The sequence below is a fragment of the Lonchura striata genome, chromosome 1 (assembly GCF_046129695.1).
Source record: "Lonchura striata isolate bLonStr1 chromosome 1, bLonStr1.mat, whole genome shotgun sequence".
In the NCBI taxonomy this organism is placed as follows: Eukaryota; Metazoa; Chordata; class Aves; order Passeriformes; family Estrildidae; genus Lonchura; species Lonchura striata.
In genome coordinates this window covers 138,458,686-138,477,685 of record NC_134603.1, presented here as the reverse complement: position 1 = coordinate 138,477,685, position 19,000 = coordinate 138,458,686, and the positions used below count along the sequence as shown (strand labels likewise).

Sequence of the window (19,000 nt, the reverse complement as noted above, 5' to 3'; positions counted from 1 at the left end):
ATTTCAGTGATTTAAGCTTATGTGCAAATACCATTTCCCTGACTAAACTGGTCATGAAGCAGCATACTGGGGCAGTCATAAAACAGGCAGGTAAATCCACAGATAACATAGCTAGACAGCCTATATAAATCCGCCCACTACTGTAAAATAACTCCAGCTGAAACTGAAAAAACTAGCAATGCCTGCAAATTTTGGAGTGGAACTCTTTTCACTTCCTTTTTACCTGTTGACATGGTTTAATCTAATTATCCAGCCTATTTTAGAAGTCCATGAAGTGAAATAAGCATCTCCTGAAGGCAAGTAAAACTAAGTATCTTAAAGTCGAATGAATCACATGGTGGAGGACCCATCTTTTTTTTTCTCCAGCAAACATGAAATCTGAATAGTTCAGGATGATCTGTACCATTTAGAGAAAACCACTGAAGTGAGCTACTCCCATATGGTTTGGAAATCCATACTGGAAAGGCTGAGTCTAGGACATTTTACATATAGGTCAGTAATTTTCCCACTGATATACCAACAGTAAACATCAAAATCAGTTAGCAGGCAATGCTAACAAACAATGTCTTCATACTCCCATATCCTATTAAACATCCGCTAAGAAAAATAACCTAAGACCAAGGAAAAAACCCAAACTCCCCTATACTTATTAACGGGAGCACACACCATTTACTACCACCCAAGGGAGTATTATCAGTTTTTGAACCTCACAGCAAAATCTATGATGCCACTGCCATATTGTTAGTAAATCACTTTACAGTATTTCTTTACTCAAAAGATGTACTAAATAAGGAGCTTATTCATTATACTGTGTGTATTGATTCTTTCTGGAACATCAGATATTAAATAATAAAATATACTTACCATGTTACGTGAAAAGCTTGTCGACATCCATGTTTATTACATGTCATACAAGCACCAGTGGCTGCTTTACTTTCTCTGCCTTGTTCATCACAAATATAGCATGTCTATCAAAGAGAAAATACTTAATTTGATAAGAAGTATACAAATAAATTCTGTGCTACAGAAGATCCTAGGCTGAGAACTACTGCATTTTGCAGCTAAGCTGGTGTAAAAACTTCTTTATGGAAATCTAATCATGCTTGTTAGCAAAAGGAGATCACCTGGTAGACTCTTGGGATTTGCGTAACACTTCACCTATATTAAGGCAGTACAAACTGATTTGCTTACATTTCATACCATTGTCAACCAGCCACAGGGTTAAACTGCCAAGGGTTAATGGCATTAACTTCCCAACTGTCCTTGCTTTCAAGCTTGCATTTATGTCTTTTTAAGTCTCAATCATTTTCATATTCATTTAACATAACCTGTATTTGTGGAATTCAGAAACATCAGACTGAGTGCCTAATGGTACAATATGCCATATGGTATATATATGTATCTACACAATTACATACAAAACACCTGCAAACTTGACATTTTATTTGTACATTTGGTGAAAAGAATTTTCAAAGTGTCATAGCATGTTTCAATATTCATATGGTGCCCATCTACTTTTAATTAAATTGGTGTTTAACAGAACTCTGTTTGGATGACTACTTCAGTATGACTTGGACAGCCCCATAAACATCTTATAAATTGATCAATCAAGAACTTTCTGTAAAAAAGCTTGAATAAGTAGACCAAACACATTTCAACCTCCAAAACAAGCTAAAATGAAAATAACCAATTTAGTACCAGGAAATCTTCTCATAGCATTTCTGTCAATTTACTTCTTTTACTGGGATGCCATGGCAATTTTTAATCTTTTCAAAAACATTCTTAGTAAAACAGAAGAAAGATATTAAGCCAAAAAATCCAAATTCTTCCTCATTATTCAATATTTTTTTTTAACAAGTGGGCAATAAATATGGACCCATACTGTGTGGAAGCTCACTGCAATACCAGGCATCGCTACAATCTCTCACCAGCATTCCAGGGAGAAAGATCAGGCAAAACTAAATCTCTTTTCACTTTTTCCTTTCCTAATTACTGAAAGAGCATTTAGAGAGATTTTATATTATATCATATTCATGTGTAAAATTTAACAATTTAAGAGGAGATTCTTAATGAAAGTATCATTTAGCACTGAGGTGGGTTAAGTATTTGTTTTTATATGAGAGAACTTTACTGAATATTAAACATTAAGTACACTCTTACCTCTATAGAAACCCCACTATAAGATCCTTAATGAGAAAAGAGAAACTTCTTTATGCCAGAAAATAAAACTATCTCTATTTTAACTAACAATTTTTCAGTAGAATAATAAATACAAATAAGATCAACCATGGGTAGCAAAAAACATGGGGGGGAAAAAATGGACCAGGAAACCACTGAAGTTTTTTTTTTTTAATTATATAATGTAAAACCAGTCTTAGAAAAATGAGTGAAATTCTGAGATCAGAACAGCCTGTTACAGAGGTTTTTAGAACAACATTTAACAGGAGGTGTCAACTAATAAAAGCATTTTTGTTAATATGAAAGATTTAAGGTAGGAGAGTTATTCTTTTAGAGTGCCCACAAACTACCATATTCCTGTACAGTTTCCACACCACTTTAAAAAGTTAATATATCCTAAAAATAATACCCTATAATCTAACATTTAAAAGATCAGAAAGGGGATAATCCTACTTAATTCTTTGCCTTGCTTCTTTTGTACATCAAGGTGGTGAACACTGATAATTCAGTTGTTTGACAGGGTCTGAGACTGGCTGCTTTTTAGCTTTCCATACCATGACCTGACACATTTAGATTTTAGGAACGAACAAGGTCATGATCCATCAACCTCATCTGAGTCACTATATTAAGTGTAAGTAACTTCAAAGTAAGATACCTCTATAAACAGAGTTCAATAAACCCCATAAAACTCAATCTCCAGTTACTTTCTGGTTTTTTCAGGGTTTTGTTTCAAGTTCTCTAAGTTTTGTCCTCACTGAAGCTCAGAAATAAAAGCAATACAAGCATTCCACTTAGTAGAGATGTAGACTCCATTTTTCAGTATTTACCCTACATGTAGGGTCTCTGTTTTGGGACCTCTTAGAGCAATTTACAGTCAAATGACTGAAAAATTACTACAAGCTACATTATTAACAAGTTTAAATGCAACATGGTGGACTAATTACTCATTTTAAGAAGCTCAAATAATTTTCCTACAATAGTAATGGGAAGCATTAAACCTGTTTCCTAGTATTCCATATGAAACAAAGACAAAGAAAGTTACAATAGACAGCAAGTTCTATACAGCTGAGCTTCTTATATTTGTACCTTCTCTTAGACACACCAGAAGCGTGAAAACCTTTGTCTTTCTTCCACAAAGGAAGACTTGCATGTATTTGCAAATCCATACAAATGCTACATCTCTGAAACCTCTGAAATGTGGAAGTTTAAAACTGTGTCCTACCACCTACAGCTGCACTCTTCTTCAATGCTCTTTAGGGAAGAGAGTACTCTCCCAAATTTACTGGGAAAAAAGCAAAAGCTTTTGACTCAGCAAGGAAATTTTACTCAAAAACAGAACAAATATCTTACTTTCTTTAAAGGCAAATTATCTAATTTGTACTACTGTCTTTATATTACTGTCAGTATTTTCCCTTCAAAGATTCAAAGTGTAAACCTTCTTTGCAAAAGTAAAGACAGAAGGGAAGATGAGACAAAAACCAAAAAATTATAAGGCAAAAAGTGATTTCAGAAATAGTTTACTCATAACAGCTACCAAGTATCATTCTCTAATCACAAAATCAAACCTAGAAATTGTACAGAAATTTCTCATTGTTGCATCAAGAACTGAAAGAGCTGCATTCACTACAAGGCAAATCAAGAAACTCTAAACACACTTATTTTTTAATCAGTTCTTAGAAGACATTCCTAAAAGCAGTAATTATATAAAATTATCACATAGTTTCAAATGAACCTGAAAGAGACAAAAAAAGCTGACATAAAATAAATATATATTATCTATGCATAACCATCCAAGGAATAAGAAATACCTGTTTCTGAAAAGAAGAGCAACTAACAGTCCATTTCTCTTTTGGAAGCAACTGTGTAAGAAGATCTTTCCTAATAGCTAACTCATTAATCAAATCATTCAGTGGATTCATTCTGTAATGTGATGGTTTTTATCCATGAAGCAGGCAAACTTCAGGGAAATAGCAGCCAAACATCTCTATACAGACAAGCCCCATGCTTTGGTATCTACAGCATTTCTTCCAGCATTTAAGATTACTGTAATTGGTAATACTGCATGTTTTGCAGTGTTTAGTAAAGAAACAAGTGCATAGAGAAGAAACCCAAACATTAAATTAAGTACTATGTCCTGGCAAAACTTCAAAATTATTTACTTTCAAGACTACAGTATAATTTTTCCCTATGATAATTTTCTTTGGCCTCTATTTTCCCCCAATTCCATATGCTAGTGTTCTATATGTATCTAGCCATGCACAGAGGATTATTTAGAACTTCACAGGAAATCATATCTTACTTAAAATCTATTCCAATATGAGCTGACAAATAGAATGAAATTATCATTAAGCCTCTCTAAAAAAAGAACCAACTCCAGTCATTTTTTTCATAATTACATGTTTACATTTGTTCTCAATGTGCAACGAATGTTTCAAGAACTGTTTGTCATACCTATTTCTCAAAAAAAAACAGTTTTTCTTTCCATTTTACACAAACTAATAAACTCAGGGTGAAACGCTTTACAAAAATTCTGATCTGAAAAAAAAATACCATTTAAATAAACATAATTTATCTTAAATAGCAATAGGAGTAGAAGGTGAAATTATTATAGGCTGCATGTAAAGGGAGCTAATAGTTTTATTGGTTTTGGGGGTATTGCTCAAGAATAGCCTACTTGGGAACCTATGGCAGTTTAACCACAGCATACTAAACTCAGCACCAGCTACAGACTTAGCAAGAGTTGAGAGTTCCCTGTCAGACAATACTTCTCTAAATTCAGTACTGTTACCACTAGACTGCTGCTAGCACTGCATTTGGATTGGTGTCAGGTTTGCTGCAGCAACTACAATACAGACATTTCTTGGATTCCCCTGAAATCCACAGACACTATCTCCCTGACCCAAAAAAAGACCAAATAATGACAGTGAAATCTGAGTTCTGTAAAAAGAGAGAACAAAAATAATAATAATTTGCAGGCTAGAGATGTGACTCCAAACTTTGGCATTTCTGACACCGATCTCATTGTACTTCACAATAAACCAGTGAAAGTACTTTTTAGGCTGACTGCTGACATGGAAAATAGACCTCAATCAGAACACCTGCCCAGAGCACAGAGAGCTAAGAGCTGGAGAACTCTCTCTATATTAACCATATGGTGCTAGTAACTATCTAGTGAAAAACAAAACCTACCATAAGTACAGACCAACAAAAATGGAAACTAGAATTTTAGTGCAAACACAACTGTATTGTCATATATTTAGAATAAAAACTGTTTGAGAAGGAAGAAACTTTAGTTATGATGGAAAGGACTTAAAGACTAAAGACAGAGACAAACAATGGATTTTGTCAACAAGTAATTATAAAATATACAGAGCACATTTTCGAAGTCACAAGGACTTACTCATCCAATATCCAATTACCATCCATGGAAGTGGTGCAAGATAAAACAAAATCTAAAGTGTCCCATGAAATTTTTGAAGGACATTAAGGAAGAACCACTACCATTAAAAAAAAAAAAAACAAACAAACATGACTGACTACTAGTCAAGGAAAAGAGGTGTTCTGTTTCCTCCGAGATGAGGAACTCATCTGTTACAGCAAATTTTTACTATTTTGTGTCCAAGAAATGTTTGATTAGTTGTGTACTGAATCTCACCGTTGCATGTTCTTGCCAATGTAGAGGGAAGCAAATAGGGATATGCCAATAGAGATGCTCAGGTAGTAATGAGAAAGCTTGAGAAAAACCTAGACTTTGACTCCTGGTTTTTCAGCTACACTGGTAAATAAGATGGACAAAACATATTGACAGCAACTGGAGAAAGTAAAACAGAAAAGACCAAAGAAAGAAAATATGAAAAAGGCTAGAAAAATGGAGGGGCATCCCATAAATCAAAGATGGAAACTTGCAAAGGGGATGTGGGGGGTGCTGGAAGTCACAGAAGCAACGTGAACAGGGACTGGTCTCCCTGTAGGAAGAACATAAGAGGAGATGTATGCCTTTTTCTTCTTTCTCTTTTTTTTAACACAGTCTATTCCTACTTTACTCCACTGTCCACAAACTACCATAAAATAAAGAAAAAAAAATAAACTAGAGGTTAAAAGAACAACACAAGAAAAATACGTAACACAACTAATCAGAAATTCAGACAGTTTGCATCTGCAGAAAGAAATATACAAAGATCAATGTAGTTAAGTGAGGAGAAAGTAACAGAAGTTAAATAAGAAAAATGTAACTATCAATAGAGAACACTAACAACCTACTGGTTTATTGCTCTGCCTTTTTGGGCTTTTTTTAATTTGAAGTCTCGCCACACTTTATAAAACATTCCATCTCACTGACTATTACTTAGGAGCAGTTCTCCTATAAGCAAATAATGCCACTAAAGTGAATGTTGTTTACAAAGGCAAAGGTCTGCAAGCATTTGCCTTAATATATTAACATACATTTCTGTCCTAAAAAAAAAAGTTTATAAACATGTTTATGTTAATATCAACATTTAAAACACTAGGACTTTGTGGTAATTAATAATAACATCACATTTAAGTTGCAATAATATTTTAACCTATGGAAAATATTTCAGATTCCTTTCAAAATAAACTGTTTTTCAAAGATCACAGTATTTTTAATTAATGAAACAGCCCCTAATCTGTAAATGACTAATAAGATATGGCAGATAACCCTACAGCTTCATTCTTTAAACACAGTTTTCTTAATTCTTCAATTTACCATAAAGACATTGCAGAAAACTTACAGCATTACTGCAGACATTTAGGAATTTTATATAAAGTGCATTCTAAGAAGTATGGTTTTATATTATTACATCTCAGAAGTTTTAAAATAAATACATTAGATATAAAAAGACATATAATTATACCTTATTGTAACGATCATGAGGAACAGACTGCAACACGATAGGCTCCATTGTAGAAACATTTGCAAACTGCACCTCGGGAATGTACAGAGCACAAACCACATGAGCCCAACCTACAAAAAGTTATAATTGTATTTAATGTTTTCTAGAAGCTTCAAGGACATTTCAATGTAGTACAATTATAGTACAAAGAACCTTTTGCAACACTTTTCTTCCCACTGACTATTTTAACTGTTTACCATATTAAGGACATAAATTACACTTTAAGTCACATTTACATTTTCATTTCTGTTATCTAAATTTTAGATGATCAGTAATACATTTTTTAATGTAGTCAGAGATTATTTATATGAGTAATACTCCATAAAATTCAAACACTAATGATTTATACAAACAGTGACACACAAACAGAAAAACTACTATTTTTTTAGATTTCTTGGATTAATACAGTCTTTACATAAAAGCTACTCCAAGTCCTACATAAAGGAAGCAGCATCTGACCAAACTGGCATTCTTAGAAGCATAGTATCGTAGACGACTTCTGTGTATAATTTTTATTCTAAAAATGCCATTCTGATTTGAACAGACTCCTGTTTCTTTCTGTAGAAAGAAAGTGAAAATCATATGCACACCCTCACATCCCCTCTATGAAATCTTTTGCTTTTCCATTTATAAAGCTGTGGCTAACTCATTTTTTCACAGGAATACAAATACCTATACCCAGTCCTATTCTAATTCATTAACTTGGAATCATCAATAAATTATTAGTTACTTACCAGACTGTGCTTCAACAACATTTTAAGAAAGACAACATTCTTAATTGTCTGACATTTGGCTGGAATGAAGGTGGAGGAAAATACCACAAAGTGTTCTGACAACAAGTCAGAAACAAACCTATGAATTGGAAGCCTTTTTCCAACACAGAGATCCTGAGAGCTGGTGGTTTACTTCAGTGAAGGACCATATGCCATAATTTTAGCAGAAGCTGCTATATAGCTAATCCAACATATTGCTATATTGACATTAATAATAGAATTATTAAAAGTATTATCCTCTCATCTAAAGATGAATTTGGTGCAGCTAACCACTTGGTGCAAATTCTGTTCTTCCCCAAGAAGAAAACTGAAGTTTCTTGTCACAAGATCCTCAGTGTTCTTTAAAAATAAAAATAACTCTGCTTTCCTCCTACCCAGGCTTACTTGTATGCAAACATTAAGGACATAAAATGACAGACTTACATAATTAGATAATCTAGCAGATTATTAGATTAGGCAAGAAAACTAAATTATCATTGTACAAATGCATGCTGTAACAAAAATAAAAACAACAACAGCAATAATAATAAACCCCCCCCCAAAAAAAAAAAACAGAAAAAAAATTAACTACAAACCCCACCATATACTGTCTCACTGCAGACCTTTCTGAGCTTTCATCTTGGGTTTTCTCTTTTCAACTATTCTACATAATCTAAAAGTTCTTAATTTCTTCACTGAACTGTACTCTGACTCTTAAACTGAGCTAAACACAAAGCTATGCTTGCTCATAGTTGTATTGTTGAGACTCTGGAATGGTACTTAGAATAAAAACCACATATGAAATTCCAGATACTTTTCATAAAGCACAAATCTTCTCCAGTTTCTGCCAACAGATCTGGTGTCTTCCCTCTCCATTTTCTAAACTGGTACTTAAATTTCTATGAAAAATGAAAAGTGCATACAAACACAACAGTTAAGAGGCAGCACCACACATATCCTTCTAGTATTTCAACTGCAACTAAATACAGTATCTGTGCTGCTCCGTAATTTATTCACAAATGTCTTTAGAATTATTCTGTACAGAAAAGGCATGAGACTAATAAAAGCGTAGGATAAAAAAAAAAAAGTATAAACTACCTACTTGAGCTGCTTTTAAAACCTGTTCCAAGAGACCATTTTAAAATTATCATTAACAGACAGACTGAGGAAAAAAAAACTATAAAAACCACAACCTTTTTTGTTCACTTGCCTACTTGAAGTATCTTCAGGGAAAGAGTGCTTATAAGGGCTTTTCTAAGAATTGCCAACTGCCTTAAGCCAGAATCATCTTGCTGAAGATAAATAAATGTTAATATGGTGTTAATGGTGAATATTTATCTTTAAATGTTCTCTCAAAAAACTAACTCAAATAGAAACACCATTTATCTAATAAAGCCATTAAACCAATAAAAAAGTGACACTGAAATTTTGAAAAAAAAATAAACTTCCTTCAACTGGCTACATATAATGGGATGGGAAAAGCTTTTACCTCATATGCAATTAAGCCTGTACTCTAGTTACACTGACATATAATGGAAAATTATTACGTAAATATATAAAATATACCAGAGACATTAGGGGAATAAAAATCACTTACTAAGTGAACTGAAATTTAGGTAGGTAAAGAATTTTCACTATAAGGAACCAGTTTCAGGAGTAGCTTTAACTGAATAGTGCTCCACCACTACCCAAAAAAAAAATATATATATATTCCTATTTACAAATAGGAAGTACACATTCAAGACAGCTGTGGCCAGTAAAAGGCTTTTAACTTTCATGAGACCAAACCCAGGATCTATATAATGAAACAAATGAAGCACCACAGCACTAAAACACTTCCTGTACTTATGTTAGTAAGTGCCCATGGAATTGAGGACAAAGGACATTTTCCACTGGTTTCCACTTGGCACCTTCAGATGTCAGATAATCTGGCCTTGTTGGAAAATCACAATAATATAATCACAATTATGTCCAACAGTAATTTTACCAGAGAGGTGGTTGCAGCACCCTTATGTTACCAGTCGCAAATGCCTACACCAAAAAAGAATCGTAACTCCAGTACCAGCATCCACTAGGATTCAAGACACCCTGTACACAAGTTCTTAAATATTCTTTTGCCCAAATCTTAACTGATGAAGAAATACAGAATTGTCAGAAAGCAACATCCAGCTGACCTGGAAGTGTCAAGGAGAGTTTCCTTTAGGAAGAGTAAGGAAGATACTTTTCCATAACAAATGTGGTTAAGCAGCTGTCTAAAGTTGCTGTGCAATCTCCACCTTCTGAGAACTCAAGGTCTGTAGTCTCCTCCACAAAACTTTTATAGCTCAGGGAGGTCAAGAAGATTCAATTTTGCCATGTAAGAACCAGACAATAGGAGAAAAACAGAAAAAAAAAAGCAAACAAGAACCATTTTCCTAGGCATCAAGAGACTAGTGACTATTGCTACAAAGCATAAGCATGGAAGTTAGGACACCTATAAGTGGGATAAAAGTCCCTGGTCTGGCTGATGAGAGAACAAGCTACTAACCTATGAACAGTTTTACCTGTTACGTTTTGTTCAACTGAGAGTGTTCCTGACTATACCACACAGTGCAAAAGCACCTTCCCCATCCTCTGCTGACATTTCCTTCTCTTCCAGGCAACTACTCGGGCTGAGCACAGGGCTCAGAGTGCCAGCAGAATACAGGACCTACTGCCACATTCAAAGTTGAGTGCTTTTGTCTGCTGTTTCCTACTGGATGGTAAATGCCTTCTTTGTTGCAGGGATAATGAAACATTCGAAAGATACCCATCCAAACTGTACACAGAAGCCTGTATGAGAAGCAAGCATTTAAAAGGAAGGATGTTTGGTATTTAAAACTACCTTAAAATACATATTTTTCCATTTACTCCATCTAAGCCATAACGTTTGCACTATAAACTTCCTATGAAAATCACTATGTTATTCTAGGGCAATTAAAATTTCATCAGCAACTATACACTTTTTCCCTCAGTCTCACCCAATAAAAAATCACTAAATCCAGTCTTTTTAAGCTTTACCAGTGTTTAAGTGTGAAAAATACCATTGTACACCCATGTTTTAGATTATAAAATAAAAATACCCAATAGCACTGTTCTACACATTCAAAAACATTCAAAACATTCTCCCTAGTTTATGTTGCAACTGAAATTATTTTATCAGCTCTCCTCTTCACCCAAACATTGCACAGCAATAACAGCAAGATACTGTTATTTTTTCTTAACTGTTTTTAGCCACATTTAGCCACATTTATCCAGGAACCCATGCGATTTTTGAGATCACTTTTGTTCCAAATGAGTTTATTAAACTCATCTCTATAAACCATATAATTTACTCTCTAAATTAATTATAAGCTTCCATTCACTCCAGTTGTGTATGGTTTGAATCCAGACAAATGGCCATAGACATATTACTTGCTTTTAAAATTTGCTTATGAAACTTGCAGTAATTGCTAACAAACTCTTACTATCCCCACTGAATTCCGTATACTCAATTTACTTTTGGTTTCATCTCACCTTCAGGACAACTTTAACCAGAGGATAGGGAAAGGACACATGTTCTTTGAAATAGAGATACTTGCAGCTTGCAAAATGTTCTTAAAATTTTCCCTTATACTCAGACTTTTAATTCTTTTTTCAATCTTTGAGACAGTGACCTTTTGACATATGTGCCTTCTCAATAATAGTATTTTTACCAGATGATATTGCTTGCCTTGCTTACTTTAAAATGAAATTTATTGTTTTAAACTAGAAGGCCTAAAAAACATATCATAAGGATTCAAATTAGCCATCAAGTTTGTTTGCTTCTGTGCACTCTTACTAGAATTGTTTTCTCTGAACTTCTGAAGAAAATCCCTTAGGCTATGACAGGCTGACAGATTCCCTGCCTCTTTCTGCTTCCAAAAAGCCCAATATCCTACAATAATCAGTGTCTCCATCCAGAAATTGTAAAATATCATTTATAATTTTTACTTATTGGTGATAGATAAGTTTAAAATACTTACTTCAACTGCTCTTTCAAGATGAGGAACTTTGGGAAATGCTGCTTAACTTTAAAAAAAAATCCAGTGTGCTTTCTAAGAAAAAATCATACAAATATAACTAATACATTTTCCTTTGCAATGATCTCAGAAAACAAGTTCTACCAACTTTCAAACAATGTAAAAAAAAGATAAAGCAACTCCAAGATCTGCTTTGATAACAATAATGAAACCAATTTTTTCCAATATCAAAAATTGGAAATTCATGCTGAAAAGTCTTCAAAGTTTAAATACACCATATGAGACTTAGAGCATTTCACTTAAATGAATTTTTACTTTGATTTATCTCTTAGAAAGACACACTATTGAGTATTGCCACTTTTTTTCATTCTAGTTCACAAAATGTTTAATTACCACCATAGAATCTATCCAAATGTTATCAATCTTCACTGAGATTTTTATTTCTGATACCTTACTGATTTTTAACTCAGTGCAAACCTAGCAGTACATAGTTTAATGTACATTGTTCACTAACATTCAGCGTAACAAATCTCAGATTTCAGAACCCTAGCTGAAAATAACTAGTTGATCTGTTATCCCAATGCGACAAAGAAAAGTAATTCCCAGCAATTCCACCATCAGCAAACACAAGACTCTTGCCAGCAAAGAGCTCTATAATTAGAAGCAAACTCTACCAAAGCAAGTTAACAAAGAAAACCCAGGAAGATAAATAGTACACAGTATGTTACCATCAAACTAAATTTTTGCCTTTACAACTACTGCTTAATTGCCCAAAATTTGATTCACAAGCGCCTTCCCCTTAAATAAACTTATAGTACTTTTAAATTGCCTTCCAGTTCAAGTTTTCAAGCCTTGTTTTCATCCTCTTTGAGTTCATAATAAAATAACAGTAACAAATATATAATCCATCCTACCATTCACAACAAGGGATGCTCATGTCATGCTTATGAACGAAGATGCCCAGAGTAGGAACTCCACTGCAACCCACAGTCAGTGCTGAAGCTGTGCAGCAGAGCACTAAGGCACTGTAGAGACCAGAATCATGAAGCCACGCTGAATTCCAGCCACAGGACCAGCCTGGTAGCACAAGAATTCTGTGATATTATCACCATTCCCTAACGACGCATCAATGTCAGAGCAAAATTTGTTTGCACATTCTAAGTTCCTACGGAGTCCATTATACTTCATTAAAGAAGTCTTACCTTGTTTCTAACTACAGCTCACTCTCAAACCAAGATAATTTATTTATTATTCTGGCATGGAAAAATCTTTATTGAAATGTTAGTTTCTTATAAGGGTTGTTTTAACTTGTCAATTAGGGATACACCTCAATCCATTTCAGCTGCAGACTGTCATTGAAAAGCAGGCTCTCACCTTACTGTTTGCTTTCAACTGTACATCCTGCCCTCTCCTTGCAGTATGAGTCTGCTGGTGTAGCAGAGTAAATAATTTTTTTCTTTCATCGCATTACTAAATTTGCGGGAAACTTAATAGTTTACATTTGAGCAAGATCAGTCAATGGTTTGAAGCAATCCACACTGAGGTCACATGATTACCACATACAAAACCATCAGTGCAGAAACACCCAGTCAGGGGAAAACAACAGTCCCCTCCTTTCAGCAGAGGTCAACAGCTGCCCTAGATTACATGAAATTGCACCCTCCGTTTCCACAACTATCAGATCTGCTGAATGACCCAAAGGCTGAGCTCTGTCTAACTCTGCTGGATTCACCTTTCAAACATGTACTTAAGACCATTACTGTTACTCTTTGCCAAAGGGAAAGATTAAGTACTATTTTAAACCTTTAGTTAAGTGTCTCCTCATTAAGACATTCCATATACTTTTAACCTTGATCTTCCTTTCCTGTAAAAACAAGAAAACTTGTAGATAAGGAATCTGTCCGCTGAAGTTATTGTCTTTCCCTTACTCTGTTAAATAAAGATTTAGAGTTTGCTATAGTTAAAACAGCATTATTCATACTATACTGTTTGATCCACTCTTTGAAGAGGGGTAAAAAGAAAGTGCCACACTAACCACTACAGCTCTCACTGTTGTGGTTGGTAGCCAACCTCATCATTGGTATAGAATGGACAATTTGTTAAAAAGGCAAAATAAATACTATTTGTCTATGAAGAAAAAGGCTTCATCCTACAAAGTCCTACTATTGAATCTCACAAAATACTAAATTTAGAAAAATCTGGACCTCAAGTAAAGAATTTATTTGTTTTAAATCATCACTCTGCAACACAACAAATAGTTTGTTTTTGAAACAGCTACAGATGAAATTCCATTGGTCCACTGAGTAAGCTAATAGCTTTAATAATTTTATCTGGCATGCTATGGAATTATTGAGCTTCTTCCACCTCTCTCAAGAAATCCTTTCCTACAACAAAAGGAAGAAATGTGTAAATAAGCACCTAAAACTCTAAAAAAAATTTTTACATATACCCTGTGATTATCAGCAATATAAATCATAAATACACAATACTTTATATGGTAATACATGAATTTCTATTACTGCAGTATTTTAAATTTATTATCTTTCTCTTTCCCAGTAAAAAATATACACACTGCTGTAAATCTGCTCCAAAGGGCCAGAACATTTGTGGGCAAACACTTGCAAAATGCATACATCTCAGTATGTACATATAACATTATACCATCCACATTCTTAGACATTAACACCAAGAAAACTCATCAGAACAGTAAACCAGACAGTGAGATTCTAATAATAACAACAGCAACGGGAAAGCCTAGCATATAATGTTTTTATAGACTTGGGAGATCCTGCCGCTAACCCAGGGGGTGGGAAGAGGGTCTGGACCATGACATAAAACCACCACATTGTTAGCTGGCCTTTCCCCCAGCAGCTGCATGAAAGAAGTTGGTGAAAAGTCATACAAAGAATGCTGTTACACAGCATTCCTGATCATCATCCACTGGAATCAGATTTCAAAGTAACAACTTGTATAGCAAAATCAAACTTTTTAAGCTTACAGCAAATTGTGGAAAAAGATTACTACAAGAAAACTATTTAAATGCAAGATGCAGTATATCAGATACAAGTGAATTTGCTTAAAAAACAGAATGCATACTCAGTACTATGAGAAGATAAAAACTGGGATTCAAAAAGCTATAATCAATCCAAATGGTCATGATTTTATTTCCTCCTCGCTGAGTGTCAAAAATCCAAAGGAAATTACTGCAACAATTAAGGAAATATTACTGAATTTAAAGGCCTAAAACTATCAAATGCCAACAGTTCTCAAGTATCTTCAAACAAATGCTCACTTGTTACTTCTCTGTTTTTCAAAAAATGTGTTTATATTTTATCCAACTATGAATCCACTTACCAATCTGCCAAGCTGAAGTAAAATTAATCTTTCAAAAACCTTCTTACACATAAGACAGCAAATCAATAAGCAACTCATATACGTATCAGGTTTTCTCATTTTAAAAAAAAATTATATTCAGTCATGTTTAGAACCACAATGGTTCCCCTAAATGAACATGAATACCAAATTTATCGAGGAATTCTGTCAACAAATATATTCAGAGAGAAAAGTTCCTTTTTCAATTCAATCTTCCTTTTCTACTTTTAGTATCAATAAGAAAAGAATAAATAATTTTTAATAGGTAATAGCCTAATGGAGTTTATATAATTCCAGTCTCTGAACACTGGAAAAGTCATAATGTTTATGTAAAAACAAAGTCCACATGCAGGAAGTATTATTTTTCGTTCACAAAACTTAACCATAGCTCTAAGGCAATCATAGATATCAGGCAGACAAAATATTAAAACTTATTCAAAGCTAATTCCTAAAATTTCTTACAAATACCCTGCTCATAACAATGTCCTATTACTCTTAAAAATTAATTAAATCAATTGTGTAGCTAAATACAGTCAACTCTAAACAATCCTTAGGACAGATAAATGCATTGACAGATAAGCCACACCACAGATACTCATCCAGACTCCACTCAGATAAATCCAAGACTATTGTTTCTAAGATCTGTGTAAGTGCAGGAGCAGAACAGCCACTCTCACACAGCACAGGCACCAAACAGGCACATGCAAACAGACCTCAGCTGCTCCTTCTCAAGGTCAGCTTAAGTCTCTGACAATGGAAAGCACAGGAGGGACACGGAAGCAGACTAGAACATTCCACATAAATGCAGACTGAATTATCTCTTTGGGCTCACTTCAGGTTCTGATTGCAGCACCAGTACCCACCATCACCAAGCCAAGAACAGGCAGGCATCTGTGTACCCTCCAGTGTACCCAAAAAGGTTACAGGAAGAGATATTGGAAAGGTGAGCACAGAATAGCTGACCTTTGCCACCCTAGTTTGCAAATACCAAGTGGCATCACATAAAACCATGAGGTAGCAGGTTCAAAAGAAACCCATGGACATATCGTACTGATCAACTGCAAAATGCCTTGCCACACATGGACACTAAACCTTATACAGAAGAGAACACTTCAATAGGGTGATGGACTCATCTTCCATTAAACACAAAAATACCATGTCTGCAGCAAGCAGTCCCAAAGCATAAATGTTTCTAGGCAGGAACTCTGTTCTGAGAAACCACACAAGAACCTTCTCAAGAATCTAGTTCATAATGAAAAAAAGAGCAGGACAAATGTTGTTTGGCCTCCATGATATGCTCCTCCCCTGTTACTATATCAGGCTATCACTTTTAAGTTCTCTATAAAATGCATGATAGTACTGTTCCAATAATGCCGTATTTCAGGAATCACTGAATATTGTAATTCTGTATTTGCCACAGATGACACTAGAAGACCTATATAAACCTGATAAGCACAACTAAGGCAGAGTCAAACGCCAAACAGAAATATAAAGTCTAAAAAGCAAATCTAAAATAATGGTGATCTCTAAAAGGTCAGATAAGCAGCAACAGGCCAGTAAAAGGAGGGGGAGCAGAAGGAGGAATGCACACAAAAGAACCTTGCACTATGTGGGGGGGTAGGAGGGAGGGACAAAAAACTCAAAAAATACCAACACAACCACACCATATACTACCATAATATATAGTCAAATAATTATACTTACAGTCAGTTAACAATACTTATAAACAACACAAGTTTGATTCCCAGACTACTGCCATACATGTAGTGCCCCAGAGTTATTAAAGGCAAGACAACACCGTTGTTTTATCAAGGTGTTAGGCTCAAGAAGAGCCCTAAGATCAGGCTGCCTTCAGTCACAGTTGTGCAACTGACTTAAGACAGCTCATGTACAGGTTGCAGCTACAAGAACACTCCTGGTCATTCTTTCTGTCAGCATTAGAGTGGGCAGCTAGTTCAGAGAAGTTTTCATGTAGCTGAAAAGGAATGCAGGGCAGAAAAAATGGCAAAGTTTTAAAAGCTGGTACCCATCACAAAGGAGGAGGAAACAATGTATAGCAAGGACCCTCACTGCAGTAACAGCATCTTACTGCAGGTTAAGAAAATCATTGAACACTAAAAAAAGCTCAGTAGCACATTAATCTTCCAAACATAAAAGAAAATATGGTACCTTCAAAGCCCAAAACACAGTCCTTCACCTTATATAAAGCAAATATCCAGAAGACTGTTAAAAAACTACAGGAGCAAGAGGCCATGTATGGGCTAAGCTATCTGTGTATTCAAAACAAAAAGCACACTTGCCAGATTTCTGCCAGAAGGCAGAAAGAAGGAAAACCTTCTATCACTGACTTAAAATCAGCAATTTCTTCTCTTGTTCTGAAAACCTAAGACTATTTAATTATTTCTATACTTCAAGAAAAACTGCATAATTACAAGTTTATAAAGCTAGATACTTACAAGGTTTTACCAGAAATGCTAGTTTCCAAATTTCTTCTTAAATACCTGCATCTTTTTATGACTCACTTGGCAACAAAAGGTGCAATAGCATTAAAAAAAATCAAGTATTAACCTACTGAAAACGCCATTTCAGCTGGCAAGCCCATTATCTGATCTTCAACAGTATTAAGTCTAAAAATCTTCTGGCACAATCTCTTGTTAGGAAACACTATGAAAGGAAAGCTTCAGGTAAGAATGCAGATTTCTGAAATTCAACACCAGTCGAAGTATTTTCCAAGGTGCAAGTCCTTTTGTAAAGCTATTATTTAAAGAACATTTGGTCCACAAAATCGAATTTGTTGTTTTCAACACATGGACAAGATCTGTTACAGAGGCTGGGTGTTTTCAGAAGAAAATATAAATTCCTATACCTTTCAGCTATAAAATATTCAGTATGAAGTTTTCATGGATGAAAACACTTGGGTATTACAATTATAGTACAATGTTATATCTTTGCTATTGAAACTTAAAGCATTTCAAGCTTATAGAGTAATTCACTTTCAGACAAGAACTTACAATTAACAGAGCCATAAGAGAGATAACTAATAGGATGCTCACATCTTTAATGCACACTATCAAAGTTCTCAAGACTTCATGCTAAAAAGATTTCAAGACCACCACAGCATAATAGCAAAGCATTCCCAAATACTACTTTAAGTATAAAACCAGAACACACTTCAGCTATTTCATTCTTCACAAATTTTCCTGTATATTTCAAGACATTTGAGGCTTTCTAATTACTATTTCTTAAAATAGTGACCAGCTGCCATTTCTGAAGAAATTAATTCAACACTGCATGTATCAACATGAGAGGAATAATAAAGAGGAATAAGACTTAAGTACTGGGTATTAAGTTCAGTGATGTGTTTGACTCAGTTGACACTAAAATGGTAAACCTAGAGCATATATATATATATATATATATATATATATATATATATATATATGAACAGAGCAGTCAAAGGTACACAAGGGAAAGGACAGATCAGCACAACATAAGCAGGCCCTGTGTTCCTGCAACTCAACTAAGCTGCATCAACACTAAGCTAAGATATAAATTAGCTAGAATATCATGTACACAGCATCGAATCCGCAGAATGCAATTTACATAGACTGTCCAAGTGAATTCCAGAATATAGATCATACTTTCTCTTCTCACAAGTGAAAGGGCTCAGTATCAAAATGACCTGGCTATCTACAGATAGATGATGGATGGGAATTTTGAAGTACCTACTAGAGAGAGAAGGCAGCATTCCAAAAGTGATTCAAAA

At 34.6% G+C, this 19,000-nt stretch overlaps 1 protein-coding gene across 5 annotated transcripts in view; it reads right to left on the bottom strand.

Moving 5' to 3' along the window:
- Nucleotides 1-19,000, bottom strand: part of MLLT10 (MLLT10 histone lysine methyltransferase DOT1L cofactor) — a 123,146-nt gene that overhangs the window by 80,836 nt on the left and 23,310 nt on the right. For all 5 annotated transcript variants that reach the window (XM_077788481.1, XM_031503815.2, XM_021530377.3 and 2 more), the window contains 2 exons: nt 7,053-7,162; nt 865-968 (listed from right to left, as the gene is read on the bottom strand). In XM_077788481.1, coding sequence (XP_077644607.1) covers nt 865-968; nt 7,053-7,162 — 214 coding nt within the window. The remainder of the gene's footprint in view (nt 1-864; nt 969-7,052; nt 7,163-19,000) is intronic.